Source organism: Callorhinus ursinus, unplaced genomic scaffold (assembly GCF_003265705.2).
Source record: "Callorhinus ursinus isolate GAN/ISIS: 27379988/994484 unplaced genomic scaffold, GSC_fseal_2.0 scaffold16, whole genome shotgun sequence".
Lineage (NCBI taxonomy): Eukaryota > Metazoa > Chordata > Mammalia > Carnivora > Otariidae > Callorhinus > Callorhinus ursinus.
In genome coordinates, this window is record NW_027397078.1 from 6076070 (window position 1) to 6090954 (window position 14885).

The 14885-nt window shown below is 47.0% G+C and overlaps 1 protein-coding gene and 1 long non-coding RNA gene across 2 annotated transcripts in view; one reads left to right on the forward strand and one right to left on the reverse strand.

Annotated features, from left to right (window-relative positions):
- Positions 1-178: 178 nt before the first annotated feature.
- LOC141374307 (uncharacterized) lies at positions 179-2377 on the forward strand. Its single transcript, XR_012381086.1, has 3 exons — positions 179-645; positions 734-862; positions 1789-2377. It is a non-coding gene; the product is annotated as an uncharacterized lncRNA (long non-coding RNA).
- A 5155-nt stretch (positions 2378-7532) lies between these two features.
- Positions 7533-14885, reverse strand: part of LOC112812838 (amine oxidase [flavin-containing] A) — a 69148-nt gene continuing 61795 nt past the window's right edge. The window contains exons 11-15 of the mRNA XM_025857812.2: positions 14571-14628; positions 13057-13154; positions 11005-11116; positions 10739-10801; positions 7533-10541 (exon numbers count right to left, since the gene is read on the reverse strand). Coding sequence (XP_025713597.2) covers positions 10395-10541; positions 10739-10801; positions 11005-11116; positions 13057-13154; positions 14571-14628 — 478 coding nt within the window. The 3' untranslated portion in view covers positions 7533-10394. The remainder of the gene's footprint in view (positions 10542-10738; positions 10802-11004; positions 11117-13056; positions 13155-14570; positions 14629-14885) is intronic.

Below are 14885 nucleotides of genomic sequence, written 5' to 3' on the forward strand. Positions count from 1 at the left end.
CCGCCCCCCTCCCCAACCAGACATCCTGTAAACCCAGACTGAGAATGGCTTTCCACCTTGCATGGAAAGGCCACCTTTCCCTCTGAGCATTTCCTGGTCACCAAGGCTGTTGCCCTTTGCTCATCCTGGCCACCCCACCATGTTGCCTCTGCCTGAGGAGACAACCTTACACCGCGCATGGGCTCCTTCCTGTCTCTGAGGGACCGGCCGTGCAGAGCTGGTTTTTCTGGACGGTCGTCCATGAAGGATTGTTATCTGCAGAGTGCTTAAAAGCACTCATCTCATGCTAAACAACCCTCATATCATCCCCAATGCTGTCTTCTTTCTTTACCCAACCAGAAATGTCTACCGTGCATGGCTTCATGCGAGGACAAGGTTGGCCTAACTTGGAGAAGCCAGGGGCACCCTTCTTGGATATGGCCAGTGTCTGCCCCAGCCCTTGAAGCGAGCGGGGGGCGGGGGAGGGGTGCGGTTTGAGACTGGATTTGTTCCTTTCTGTCCTTGCTAATTTTAATTTGTTAATTTTGTATTTCAGCCGGATACCCGGCTTCCCCTCAAGACTGGGCATGTCATAAATGATCGAGTGAAATAAATAATGGATAAATGCTTCTCTCTTAGATTCCAGTTTAAATCCAAGGAGCCCTGGTGAGATCTGAGACCTGCTCCTGTCAATTATTTCTTCCAGACTGACCTCCGGTTACTAATTGGCTCATTTAAATTCCTTCTTTTGAAGGCATGTTGCAATGGAAGTAAAATAATTGAAGAGCAGCAAACTTGAATTTGTGGCTGGATACGTTTGAAGCTATGTCATTACCATGATGATTCCAGGGACCATATGAAATTGTGGTCCAGGGAAATGACAGTGTGTTTTAATTTTTCTCCTGCAAGTGATATTGCTTAGGAAAATGTGAATATTAATGATGATTCTTGATCCTTGCTTGCTTATATCTCGATGTGTGCTGAAAATACTGGCTTAAGCCTGTGCTTTTCACAAATGACACAGTGGGGGGAAAATGATTGCATCTGTGTGGCACATTAGGTAAATGGCTAAGGTAACACCATGCCTGGAAGTGAGTGGCTTGGGGGCTCCAGCCACCCAAGACCCTGTCTCTCTGCCCAGAAGGCTGATGGCCCCCAGGTCTCTGCACACATACACCCTATTTGTGATGGCGCCTATCATTGGGGGAGAGATTAAACATCACTTAAACACATGTGTGATTTCAAAGTTTTAGGTTGGGAAAGGGAAGACAATGAAAGATTATGCTGGAGAATGAATTGTGAGAAAGGGATTGTCAGGAAAGGCATCATTGAGGAAATGATATATCATCAGTGACCCAAAGGATTTAGCCACGTGAAGATTACGGAAGAGAACCTTCTAGAGAGGGGAAGCTGAGACAGAAAAGGACTAGATATATCTGAGGATTTATATGCAGAGCTAGATGGCTGGAAGATTCTGAGGGACAGAAGAGTGGCTTGAGGCGTGGTTAGGGAAGCAGGCAAGGAAAAGAGCAGACAAGGCCTTCTGAGCTGCCATATGTGGTCTTATCCAAAGTGCAACCAGCAGCTACTGGGGGGACTTGAGCCCCGACTGACAGGACCAGACTTGCATTTTTGAAAAGATCACTCGGGCTACTGGGGGTGGTATGGCAGAGGAAACACCTGGACATTTGGGCAGGAGACAACCAGAGAGGTGATAGTAGAGGAAAGAAGTAATTCAAGGTGTATTTTAGAAGTCAGAGTCATCATAGACCACAAACTGTGATCTCGAATCTTCTTTTTCTTCTTAAGGCTACCATGTGTCGTCACTAACAGCTTTCACCAGCATTACCCTAATGAACACTCCGAACCATTGAAGAGCTCCACTGAGCAGATAAGAAAAAGCATGCTCAGGTACCAAGATTCAAATCCAGGCCCAGCTGGCCCCAGAGACCCGAGCTCTTAACACGCATGCTCGTCTGCAAAGGAAGATGACTTTACAAGGAATCTGTTTCTAAAGACAGTTCTTAAGGCCAAGAAATAAAAATGTGCGTGTCGCAATCCTGAGTATTCTCAGTTCTGTGTTAAATCTAAGAACTGAAACCGACCTGCTTTCCTGGCCCTGAGCTGAATCATACAGGAGCCAGTCAAAACAACTTGGCTTCTTGTCCCAGGAAAGACTTGTTCCTGGAATACAAAACTTTGAACTGCCAACAATAGCCTATCTCTCCAGACTAACAGCTTGCTCATCAAGACTCACTTCAAAGACCCCGACCTCACTGTGCCTGGCCATTCTGAACTACGATGTCATAGACTGCCAATCCCAACCAGTCTTCCTCTTCTTTTTTTAAACTATTTTATTTATTTATTTGAGAGAGAGACAGAGCGAGAGCGAGCATGAGCTGGGAGGAGAGGGAGAAGCAGGCTCCCCGCTAAGCAGGGAGCCCGACGTGGGGCTCAATCCCAGGACCCTGGGATCACGACCTGAGCTGAAGGCAGACACCCAGGCGCCCCAGCTCATATGTTTTTAAATCATGAAATGTTCCACTTGCTACTCCAGATTCAGGCACCTGAAAGAGCAGGAATTTGAGGACCAAGCAATGCTGGCTTTTAATTCTTGGTTTTCAAGAACATTAAGGCCCATGTGGTAGGTTGAATAATGACACTGACAAAGAGGCTCATGTCCTAACCCCAGAACGAAGAATATATTACCTTCCATGGCAAAAGGGACCCTACAGGTATGATTAAGTTAAGGATTGTAAAATGGGGAGACAGCCCAGGATTATCGAGGTGGGCCCAATTATTAACACAAGTATCCTCCATAAGAGGGAGTTGGGAGGGCAAAAGTTGAGGAGGAGGTGATGTGTCCATGGTAGCAAGAGACTGGAGTGATCTGGCACGAGCCAAGCATGCTGGCAACCTCTAGAAGCTGCAAGAGGCAAGGAATAGTTTCTCCCCTGGAGCTTTGAGAAGGAACCAGCTCTGTTGACACCTTGATTTTAACCCTGTAACGCTCATTTCAAACTTTTGACCTCCGGGGGGCGCCTGGGTGACTCAGTCGTTAGGCGTCTGCCTTCGGCTCAGGTCATGGTCCCAGGGTCCTGGGATCGAGCCCCGCATCGGGCTCCCTGCTCGGCGGGGAGCCTGCTTCTCCCTCTCCCGCTCCCCCTGCTCGTGTTCCCTCTCTCGCTGTTGCCTCTCTCTGTCAAATAAATAAATAAAATCTTTGAAAACAAAACAAAAAAACTTTTGACCTCCGGAACTGTAAGATATTAAGTTGTGCTGTTTTAAACCACTGAGTTTGTGTTCATTTGGGATAGGAAGGATAGAAAACGAATACAGCCCACAGAATTAAAATGGCAGACATAGCCAAGGTGGTTGGTTTGTCAGAGAAGCTGATCTGCCTTTAGCGTGTCTCAATGCAACCCCTACCCCCACCTCCCAGTGAACTTGGCTTTAGGATGCACATTTTGGCCTGCTCTGATAAATACAAAGCCCATCTAACACTGGCAGCCTCTTTAGGCCCACCTAGGGGCCCCACATCTGCACTTCTCATGTTTACTGGTTGATGCTGATATAATGGGCCACGGTAGTCAGCTGAAGACACATCATGGGCAAGAAGACCTCTTGTTCTTAATATAAATCTAATTCACTGTGAGATCTATTTAGTGTATATCCAGCCTGGGGTGCACAGTTTACCAGCTTAGATGTCATCTTTCCAGGGCACGGTGGCTGAGGTCCTTCTCTTTAGTTTGTCTGAGATCCCATTAACTGGAACTACCAGACTCTTAGGCACAGTTCAGGATGCCAGGCACTATTAACCATATGTTCTCTGAATTTATATAGCCCAGAATAATATAGGCTGGGGGACCTCTAAGGTGGTCCCAGTACAATATAGTATCTAAAAGAAACACAATTTAGCCCCCCAAAGTGTAAAGAATAGTGTAGATCCTTACTGTACCACACAACTCTTAGCCAGACTTCCTAAAAACCCTCCTCACTTTCTGTGTTCCTAGGTGGTCAAGGCAGCGTTTGCAAACCCCTTCTCTCCAGCTGCATTCCAGAGCCCCAGTTTGACTTTCTAGAACTTTCTCTTCTCTCCCCCCCACCGCCCCCGCAGCCCTCTCTCCTGCTTTTCCTGGATGAGTTCCCTGCCCCAACTAAGGTCAAAGTAATTCCTTCCACCTCTCTCGGCTCCCACCCAGTATCCAGACAGACACAATAGAAGCCGAGCAACCACGCTGTTCTAACAAAAAAATCTCTTCCTGGGGGATTTGGGCAGAGGAAAGGCTGTGGATATTAAACAGTAAATGTTTCTGATGCACGTAGCAACTGGGAAGTAAGAGAGCACAGACAAATGTGTCTGGAGGAAATTCTGGCTGGAGGTGACACCTCTTAGTTTCCCCAAGCACGAAACTCTTGAATACTTCAGGCTTTCCTTTGAAACAGCAGTATTTGGCCAGAAGATGGCACTCTTTTAAAACAAATTTAGGCGGCCCTTGCACACAGGGGGTTGGAAGATGGTCCTAGTTGATACAGATCTCTGGGGGCAGAGAAGGGCTGGGTAGAGAACAGTAACAAGACTTAAGGGGAACAATGGTCAATGGGGCAGATGGGACTTAACACCCAGCACTTATTGAGGATGCTTGTTGTGATTTTCTTTACCGCTTCGCCATGCTGTAAGCTAGGGACTGAATGTTTGTCTCCCCACAAAATTCATATGTTGAACTTCTAACCCCAATGTTGAGGGTATTAGGAGGCGGGGCTTTTGGGAGGTGCGTATGTCATGAGGGTGGAGCCCTCATGAATGGGATTAGTGCTCTTATAAAAGAAGCTGGAGCGAGTTCCTCCTACCCTATGGGGACACAGTGAAAAGGCATCATCTATGAACCAGAAAGCAGGCTCTCACCAGACACCGAATCTGCTGGAGACTTGATCTCGGACTTCCAGCCTCCAGAACTGTGAGAAAAGAATTTCTGCTGTATATAAGCCGCCCAGTTTATGGCATATTGTTAACAGCCCAAACGGACTAAGACACCATCTTGTTATTTTGTACTTCCTTTCTCGGCCCGATGCAGTATTCTCACTGAATTGCCACATGGTGACGCTTAAGGAGGCTTGAGGACAGATCCTAGAAATTTCCCCTTAAATCTCATGTTCCCCTAGAACACTTCCCCTGCATTCATATATTCTGTGCTTTTCGGTCACAGCACTGACGAGAGCCACAGTGAATGTGTTCCTTGGCGTCTACACTAGACTTTGTGCTCCATGAGGAGGGCTCTGTCTTGTTCACTGCTGAATCCCAGCTCAGGGCCTACCGGCACATAGTAGGTGCTCAGTAACTGTGTGTTGAATGACTGTCTGCTCCTCCAAAGTCTCAGCCGGCCACTTTAGGCTAACAGACATACCTTGCATTTTTCCCACCACCTTGGTATAAAGTGGACAGCAGCTTCATAGTTATAAAAATCCATCCAATGTTGATGTCCTGTTTATTAAAATCACATTGTGGTCAGCACGGCTTGAACGCGACAGAAGACCTGTGAGTTCTCACGGCAAGGGTGCGGTTTTTCCAATAAAGTTTGGCACTGTTATTGTCAATCATGACATCAACACGGCGGGAGATAAGCATTGCCCTGGGTGGGTTGGGGGAAGGCTTAGCTCTTGAGGGTGATTTCTATTCTATTCTAAGAAGGACTTGGGAGGGGTTCTTTTCCCCCTTGTCTTTTTGCTCTTCCAAACCAGGCCTCCCTGCCCTGTTCTAAATAGTTCTACAAAATGGTTGCTTGCTGGTCTTGGTGCCATTTCGCAGAAAATCAAAGGCACTCTAAAAGAATCTGTCATTCAAACGATGTAAACCCAAGCCTTGTTTTATTTATCAGAGACTTCAGAACAATTTCGACAATTGTGAGCAAAGCCTTCACGCATTTTCATCGGTTAACAATCTTTTTTTAAATTTTATTTTATTATGTTATGTTAATCACCATACATCATTAGTTTTTGATGTAGTGTTCCATGATTCATTGTTTGCATACGACACCCAGTGCTCCATGCAGAATGTGCCCTCCTTAATACCCATCACCAGGCTAACCCCTCTCCCCACCCCCCTCCCCTCTAGAACCCTCAGTTTGTTTCTCAGAGTCCATAGTCTCGCATGGTCTGTCTCCCCCTCCGATTTCCCCTTCCTACTATCTTTTTTTTTTTTTAACATATAATGTATTACTTGTTTCAGAGGTACAGGTCTGTGATTCAACAGTCTTACACAATTCACAATCTTTTAAAGCACTTTGAATATACTGTTGAGAGAGGCAGATACTCACCAGGTCAGCCACAATCCCCACTACTCCCTAATGCATCATACCCGCTGCTGTTCATTTGCAGCTGCCTCGCTCCTGAAAACATCAGATTTGGGCCTCCTGCTTATAAATGCACACCCCCCCCCTTTGATCTGTTAGTAACCTGTTGAAGGGGCTTCTTCATTGAGACAGAGGTTGAAGCATTTCCAGAGTTTCTTCCAATTCTGGGTTTTTTTTCTTCCACCTAACTAGGAAAGAGGGACAACCTTTTAAAAGCAGTTTCCTTATCTAACAGGGATAGGTTCACAGAGATAGCTCCATTCTATCTGTAAAACCAAAGCTCAAGTTCACAACGTCTCATACATGACAAAGGGCAACTGTATTCTCCTGCGGAGTAAGTGGATACTGTGGGTGCCTCTCCCTGGATCCTCCAGCTACTGGGAATACGGGCTGATCTCAGTTCACTGCAGTTCACTAGGAATGGTCCTTGGACCTGCCTCACCCAATCCAAGGCAACACCCACTCCCAGAGGGCAGCTAATGAAGGGACAGAGGCCAGCCACACCCTTTGTTTCAATGGGGATCAATTGTGAAGGGCCTTCCCAGCTACCCCCTTAGGATCTGCTGAGGCCTCAGCTGCATTTGCTTAGTAGGTCAACTCCTGCCCACTCCTGCCTTGCTCAGCCCCCTTAGCTGTATTTCCTGAGAGCTGTCCCCAGTAAGGTTTCTGCCCCGATTCTCCATCTGTTTCCAGGGAACCCAACCTAAGAAAAGGAATGAACCAAGCCATAGAGTAACTTTGCCTCTGCCATACCAGTAGAGGCCAAAAGAGATCCCTGGCAACAAATGTATAAATCCCATAAAGCTGCCATGGAAAGAATCCTTAGAACCCACCAAGTGCAACCCACCCTCTTCCAGATGGGGAGACTGAAACAGAGAACCACAGTGATCTGCTCAAGGCATCAGAAACAATGGATCGTGGATCACCACATCAAAAACTAATGATGTATTGTATGGTGACTAACATAACAATAAAATAAAAAAAAAAAGGGGGGCATCAGAAGCTAGTTAGGTGAGAAAGCGGCCATCGGACTCCCCACTGATTGTGACCCAGGCAGGAACACAATATTCTAGCATTTAATCAGCTCCCAGGAAACCCTGATGGATCGTGAGAGTCAAAGGGAACTGTGAGAATTTGGGAGTCAGTACGAAGTGGCCTTGTAAGCCCATCCCCCACTGACTAGAAAGAGGAGCCAGGTCTGAATCAGGGATGGTAGTGCACTTTATTAACAAACAAAACAGTACCGGACGCGCAAAATCGTTACTTCAGTGGCAACACACACACACAGGCGAACTCCCACATGGAGCACTGGGGCACATTTCAGACAGAACATTAGGCACCAAGTTCACAATCAAACTAAACGTAGTTCACAGTCCTTCGGTATTTTCTCTTCCATGCAGTTCAAGTCCTTATTTAACAGTTGTGACCAAAAGGTTACCTTGTTAAGTCTAATTCTCGCCCTTACTGTGGAGTGAGGCCAACACAGCCTTCAGGACTGTGAAGCAGATGCCAGGCTCTATCAGCTGTTGAAACTGCCTTTGGTTCCTTGGGATGGGAAGAAAGACCTCTAGGATCTTGGTGGTGGACAAATAAAATGGTGGGAGTTCTCAGCTCTGATTTCCTATCTCGGCACACCTGGAATAGCATTCATTTTTAAGTTCAGTATATAGTTTAATCTATAGTTTAACAGGGCTGATCTCACTAGGGTAAATTAATTGGTTTTCTAAAAAGTTTGAAAAGAGGGTAAATCACATACTCAGGAGTCCTGCAGCATTAAAGACTTAGATATGTTAACAACCTCCTTACTGTAAAACTGTTGCCTGTTAAGTAGCTGAAGTCAGCATTTCCCAAAAGGTGTGTCAGAACCAAGTTAATCAGTAAGTGAACAAACAACTGAAATAGGGATGTGATTTCTCTGAGCAGTTTGATATAACAAGTGGCAACTCCTTATGGACTGGAGCATATCCAAGACAGTACCCAAACTCCTACGTTAGCTAAAATGCTTTTCAATTACAAAGTAAAGAGTGGCAGAAAAATCCTGCTCTTTGCTCTTAGGATAGGCAAAACTGGAATACCTTAAGCCCTCATTATCAGGGTCCAGTGACTTGTGAATTTATAAGGTTAATTATGTAACTTGAGTTGATTTCCTCTGGCAATCTTTAATTCCCAGTGAGTAGGAACACAGGGGATTAGGTTAAGAGGTATTAGGAGTTAAGAAGGGTATGAAAATCCTGAATATGGGAGAAGCAGTGGGGGGGGAAGAAGCAGTAGACTCACCAGCTCTGAGATAATCACGTGACATTCAGTAGAGGGGCAAACACAATGTTATCACTCTCTTATAAAAGTATAAAATGATTGAGACACATAAGGATTGACCTGATTAATTAAAAAAGGTGAATTTGAGCGAAGCTTGTTGAATAATGTGTGGAAGTATGCCCATCAAAATTTTTATGTAAAATTTTTGGTACATAAAAGAGGTATCTAGAAACTTCATCTAAAATGAAATGCCTCGGGGCGCCTGGGTAGCTCAGTCGTTGAGCGTCTGCCTTCGGCTCAGGTCGTCGTGACTGGGATCGAGCATCGGGCTCCCTGCTCGGCGGGAAGCCGGCTTCTCCCTCTCCCTCTGCCTGCTTCTTCCCCTGCTTGTACACTCTCTCTCTCTCTCTCTCTCTCTCTGTCAAAAGTAAAATAAAATCTTAAAAAAAAAAGAAATGCCTCATTCATCAGTGATGTGGGATAAGGTGTTACTGTGTATCCACCTGTGTACCCAAGTCTACTGAATCTTGTCAACTGCTTTATTTGATCACATTGGTGTTGATTTTTTTCCCCAGGTGCTTACATGTAAAACAGTAGTCTTTCATGGCTGAAACCTCTGGAAGGGGTTTAAAAAAAAAATCTTGAGTTTTTAGAATGGGAAAGGCCAGAAAGAGGTGGGCACTGTTCTGGGCCCACATTACTCCTAAAATAGAGAACTCAGTCTTCATATTAAAATCACTCAATTTCATGTCTGTTACAAACTTAATAACTAAAGCCAGTGAGGTTATAATATAAAGCCCCAATTTCCTTTCTCTATTTGAGAGTCTCAACAAATAGCAATCAGAAATTTACCATGTGTATTTCAGTTCCTATTTGAGAGAGATCAGCATGCTAATATTTACTCAAAGGTAACTCTGTCATTTAGGTTAACAGATCTGCCTAATTCCACTGTGGGCCTAGGAAAAAAGAAAAAAAGTGTATACCACTAAGGCCTTCAGACAGCCAGGGTCTACCTGAAAAAAGGAAAATACTTTCTCGAAATCGGCAGAGAAGGTTATTGTGATATCTAGCCACCCTCCAGGAGGAAGAGAAAATGCCTATTGCAGTGGGTCTCGTGCGGAGCTCATCAGGAGGCCTCCTGGGGGACAGTCCTGCCACTAGTTTACTCTGCTCCCGTGGGGAGCTATACACAAGTCACCTGAAACACCAGACTAGATTTCTAGAAACTTCACAGGAAGTAGAAGTGGCCAGGACGGCCCATAAGCTGTCCCTCAGTGGTCTACACCCCCATTGCTTTCATTTACTATCCCTCATCCAAAGGGGGAGCTGCTGACCCCCAGGAAGCTGCCAGCCTCTGGGCTCTGGACCTACACTTCACTATTTCCTAAGGACTGAAAAGGACAGTCACAGGCTGGGCCGTCACCCATCTAACCTCTACAAAGAGAAAGGGAACCACTTCATTTCTGCAGTCATCAGGCATTTCGTGTTAAAGAGGAGCAAAACAGGACACAGAAATTGTTTCTGACCAGCACTTCAATTAGACATCTTGAAATTAAGGAGTTGATCACAAGGTTTTATTCTACCAGTCAGCACAAGTTAGTCTACACAAGGCAAATAACGCGATGGAGCTTGATCTTATTGAAATTAATGAGGTGATTCTTTGGGTTGTTTTTACTCTGACACCAACTGAGACTAAACTTACGGGCGAAAACCAGTGCATTTAAAGATGATCCAATGATACAGCCTTTGCCAACATTTTGCTTTTGATGGTGCTGGGAAAGAGTAGGCAGAAAGCATGAGGCTGAAACCTCAGGATCGTGTCAGCAGCCTGAATTTGTACACCGCAATCCACAGGGCAGTGACTGATGTGGAGAATCCAATGATCTTCAGCAGGCCTGCCACGGAAGGCAGGTTCCTCTCCCAAAAGGTGTGGGTGATCTCCATAGCTGGAACATCCTGGATGGATGAGCAGAGAGCGTTAAGCAGAGCAACTCTCGTTCGCCCCCCCGAGGGCGGGCAGAACATATCTGCCAAGCCAGTGCATGGACATATGCCTGAGAGTGGCATCTACAATGACCTTACAAGGTGGAAGATGAGAGTCAGGAGTTTTACATTCGATTACTGGTCCGTGGAGAGGAAGCTGTGGAACTCACCTTTGATTCAGGTTCTTGAACTGTTATGTCTTTCTTGGCCACCTTCCCCAGAGCATTCAAGATCTGCAAGAAAGTGACCGTGGTGAAGTGAGCTTCTAAGGTCCCGACAGACGCAAGGCCCCGCTCGCCATCAAGGAGGCCCCCAGGAGTGGAAGGAGCGGCAGAGAAGCGGAGGTGCACATTTATCCGTGTCAAGAGCAGGAAAGGCCCGATGCCAAAACCACCACCGGCCTCGGGAGAGACAGTGACGCGGCCCCCTCCCTTACCTCTCTAGCTGCCCGTTCTCCGGCCTCTACTGCCCCTTCCATGTAACCGCTCCAGTGTGTGGCTGTCTCCGTGCCAGCAAAGTAAATCCTGTCAACCGGCTGGCGAATGACGCTTTGAGAGAACAGAGAGGTCACACAGAGTTACCTGGGAAGGCTCGGAGGGTAAAGGGGCCCATCGCTGCCCTCATTTGCCCCGACAAGACAGCGCAACTCCGACTGTTTCCAAAACTCCTGTGTGGCTTCCACCAAAGGTGGAAGGCCCCTCCCTGTTCCCTGCGCCTGTGCCCAAGGATCTGAGCTTTCAAGCCAGAGAGAAGCAGGCTGTCAGATCATCAGTCACTAAAGGTGACGCTGGCCTTTTCCTAGCCAGCCAGGATCAGAAGACAAGAATACGCAGAAAATCCACAATCAGATTTCTTGGCTGTAGGTTTCCTGTTTGTGGTCCATTCTCCTCCCCACACCATCGTTCCAAGGGGGTGCATTCTTCACGAGAGGGGATCGGGCAGCAGACCCCAGCCAAGCACTCCCAGGGTATCAGGAGGAACCACAGTGGTGAGTGGGAAGACAGGGGCAGGAACTGATTTGTAGCAGAGGAGGGACCCGAGAGATCAGAGGTCTGTCTGTCTCAAAATAACCACGTCTGCACAGTTAGCTTTTGTGAATTTATGTGGAGACTGGCTGAGGACAGGGAAATGGGCCTTCTCTTCCAAAGAGGTCCTGGCAAAGAAAGCCCCAGAAGGGCTGGGCTGAATGGGGAAGTGTCCCCTCCTAGCTTGTCAGCTTTGACTCCTATCACGTCGGCAAGCCATTTTCACACAATCTCCCGAGCGGCACACCCTGCACCCCCCAAGGCCTTCTCGCCTTTCTCTAATTGAGGAATCTTTGGTTGCATCTGTCCTTGATTCCAGTTTCCCACTTCTGGCCTTCTACTCTGCCTTCGGAACTACTCCAGCTCATCAATCCCGTTATCACTAACAAAGACTAATTGATTCAATTAATTAAAAACAATGAACAATCTCATGTAAGGAAAGGGTTAAGAAGCCCCTCTTTCTCTGTGGACACACGTGAGCTGGAATTAACTTTCCAGCTCCGTTCCTCTGGGAACGTAACGGAAGGTACCCTGCCAGGGACGTTGCCACGCAACACTGCTTATGCCCAAACGCCTCTCCCGCCCTCACAACGGCAACCGCATCGGGGCTGGGAAGACTGTCCTGAGTTGCAAATACCCAGCAGGAGGCTCTCTCTTTGGGCTCTTGCAGCTGAGCACATCCCTGGACAGACCCCTGTGCCCTATGAGGCAGTTACAAGAGTCGATGGCTCTTCTGGGGCCTATGGGGCTTCGAAGCCAAGGTGGACTCCCCGAATCCGTGCGGAGATCCCCTCCTCACAGGTTAGCTGTCCTCGGCAGGGACGGCTCCCCCGAAGAAGAGGAGCGGCTGCAGCAAGATGTCTGTAGCTAACGTCCTTAGGCAGAGACTGGTACCCAGAAGCCTAGAGTAGTCGTGTGAAAGGCAATGTCTAATGGAGCTCAAGAAGGCTGGCTGGAGGACACTGCAGCTTGCAGGGTGCTCACACAGAGCACCGACATCTGAAATCCTCACCCGTGCTCTGCTATTGCTCTGCATGCTGACAGCTAAGCTTCTACGTACCGGCATCCTTATTTTCCTACGGATGGCCAGAAATCCATGCACTAACTACCTGGGGCATTCGAAATCCGAATGCTGACCCCTATGTCTCCAAGTCCCCTTGAACTTTGCTTATGAGTTTTAGTTTGGTGCATGTCGGGGCGCCCGGGTGGCTCAGTGGTTAAGCGTCTGCCTTCGGCTCGGGTCATGATGCCGGGGTCCTGGGATCCAGTCCCCACATCAGGCTCCCTGCTCAGTGGGGAGCCTGCTTCTCCCTCTCCCTCTGCCTGCCACTCCCCCTGCTTGTGCGTGCTCGCTCTCTCTCTCTCTCTCTCTCTCTTGCTGACAAATAAATAAATAAATAAATCTTAAAAAAAAAAAGTTCGGTTCCTGTCTTGGATTAATCCGGGTGGTGTCTGGGTAGTACCTTCCATACTGTGTCATGATCCCAGGGGGGAAGTAGGCGGTATAGCAGCCCCCGGAGTACTGCTCCTCGCACCAGTTCTTCTCTTCGTAATGCACCGGCTGCATTCAGTGGGGGGAGAATTCCAAAGGGAAGACAAAGCTGAAATGCGACCCGTCAACCACGAAGGCTCTTGTGTATTTTACTTTAACCAAAAGTTTACATTAAAGAAAAAGGTGGCCCTGTTTTTCTATTTCACTTAAGGGGAAACATGACAGTACCAAGTAAATGGCCTTCGGGGAGGTACCAAGTGACAAAACATGTATACTTTGACTTTTTCGACCTCTTGATGTGGGGAGGCATGGAGTATTCCAATATCTGGGAGAGAGGGCACTGCCACGCAGATTCTCAAATCTTTAGACTAAGCCCCACCAACAATCACATTCTGGAAAGGTCTGCTCAAATCTCTGGATTCTCTAAATAACAGACTTTACTTCCTTATCTACCACGGCTGAAAAAAAAAAAAAGGTGGAAGGGAGGAGGCATAAGATAAGCACAATGTAGGGGCGCCTGGGTGGCTCAGTCGGTTGGGCATCGGTCTCTTGATTTCAGCTCAGGTCGTGATCTCAGGGTCCTGGGATCAAGCCCCGTGTCGAACTCTGCATTCAGTTTGGAGTCCGCTTGTCCCTCTCCCTCTGCTCCTCTACCCATTTGCTCTCTCTCTCTCTGTCTCTAAGATACGTAAATAAAATCTTAAAAAAAAAGATAAGCACAATGTCTAAGAAAGGCTTTTTTTGGAGCCATTTCTCTGACCTGGAAAAGTGAATGATGGGAATCCTGCTAAAACGGGGAAAAATAAAGATGAGCAATGGTTTCCAAGAGACATGAGAGACCGTTCTCTGAGTTTTTCTCTAACAGAGTCTACAAGTTCATTGTTTGAACAGTTCAGAGATAATCCCCTGAAAGAGCCCCCAGCTAGCTAATAGGATCTTCAGATAGAATTTCATTCCCGTCATCACCTTCAGTGGTGGACTGAAAGCACTGAAACCCCTACATGAGCTGTGTGAATGGAGTCTACGGATGGAAAAATCAATTAGTGTGGCTCTGACCTGAGAGAGTCTAGATTCTGCCCACCCTGTCAAGTATACACTAGAGCGCCCTCACCAACAGATGAGGACGTATTTGGGATTTCGCTTCAGAGCAGTCAGTTGGCTTTGACGGGAGGGCAGGACCTCTGTTCTGGGAACTGATCTCACCCACCCCGGAGATAATACCTGTGACTCCAGGCCCTGATGGCAATTGGCTGCCAGTTATCCAGGGAACACGGAAAGAGCCCAAGGAACTGATGCATCAGAAATTGCATGCCCCTGACGGCAGCTTTCATTGGCCTTTCTGGGACTAAAGTTAATCCTCCAGTAAGCATATCCCTTCCTAAGACTCTCTTCCTAAGACGGTCAGGAAACCAGACTCCGCTTTGCTTTAGCACTTAGAGCAAACAGAGCAGAACCTTCTAGGGATTAAAGCTGAGGGTTTCTTACTTGTAAAGCTTCTTGGGATCCTAGCACTTTGGCATAGAGCTCACAGATCTTCTTCTTCCTGTAAAGAAGAGTAAAAAAGAAAAATGTTAAGGAAGTAATAACCGAGGAGTAGAACATAAACACAGTGAGTTTATTCATTATCATTGGCTCTCGCCAATGAACCAGATGTATTAAGGAAAACCTAAAATCAATGGTAACTACACAACATGAATAGTTCCATGAATCTGTGCCCTCGGATCAACCCTCTATGCCTCAATACGGTCATTTGACTTGAAGATGCAACAGAATTTTCCTTTTATATTTTTGCCTCTTTTA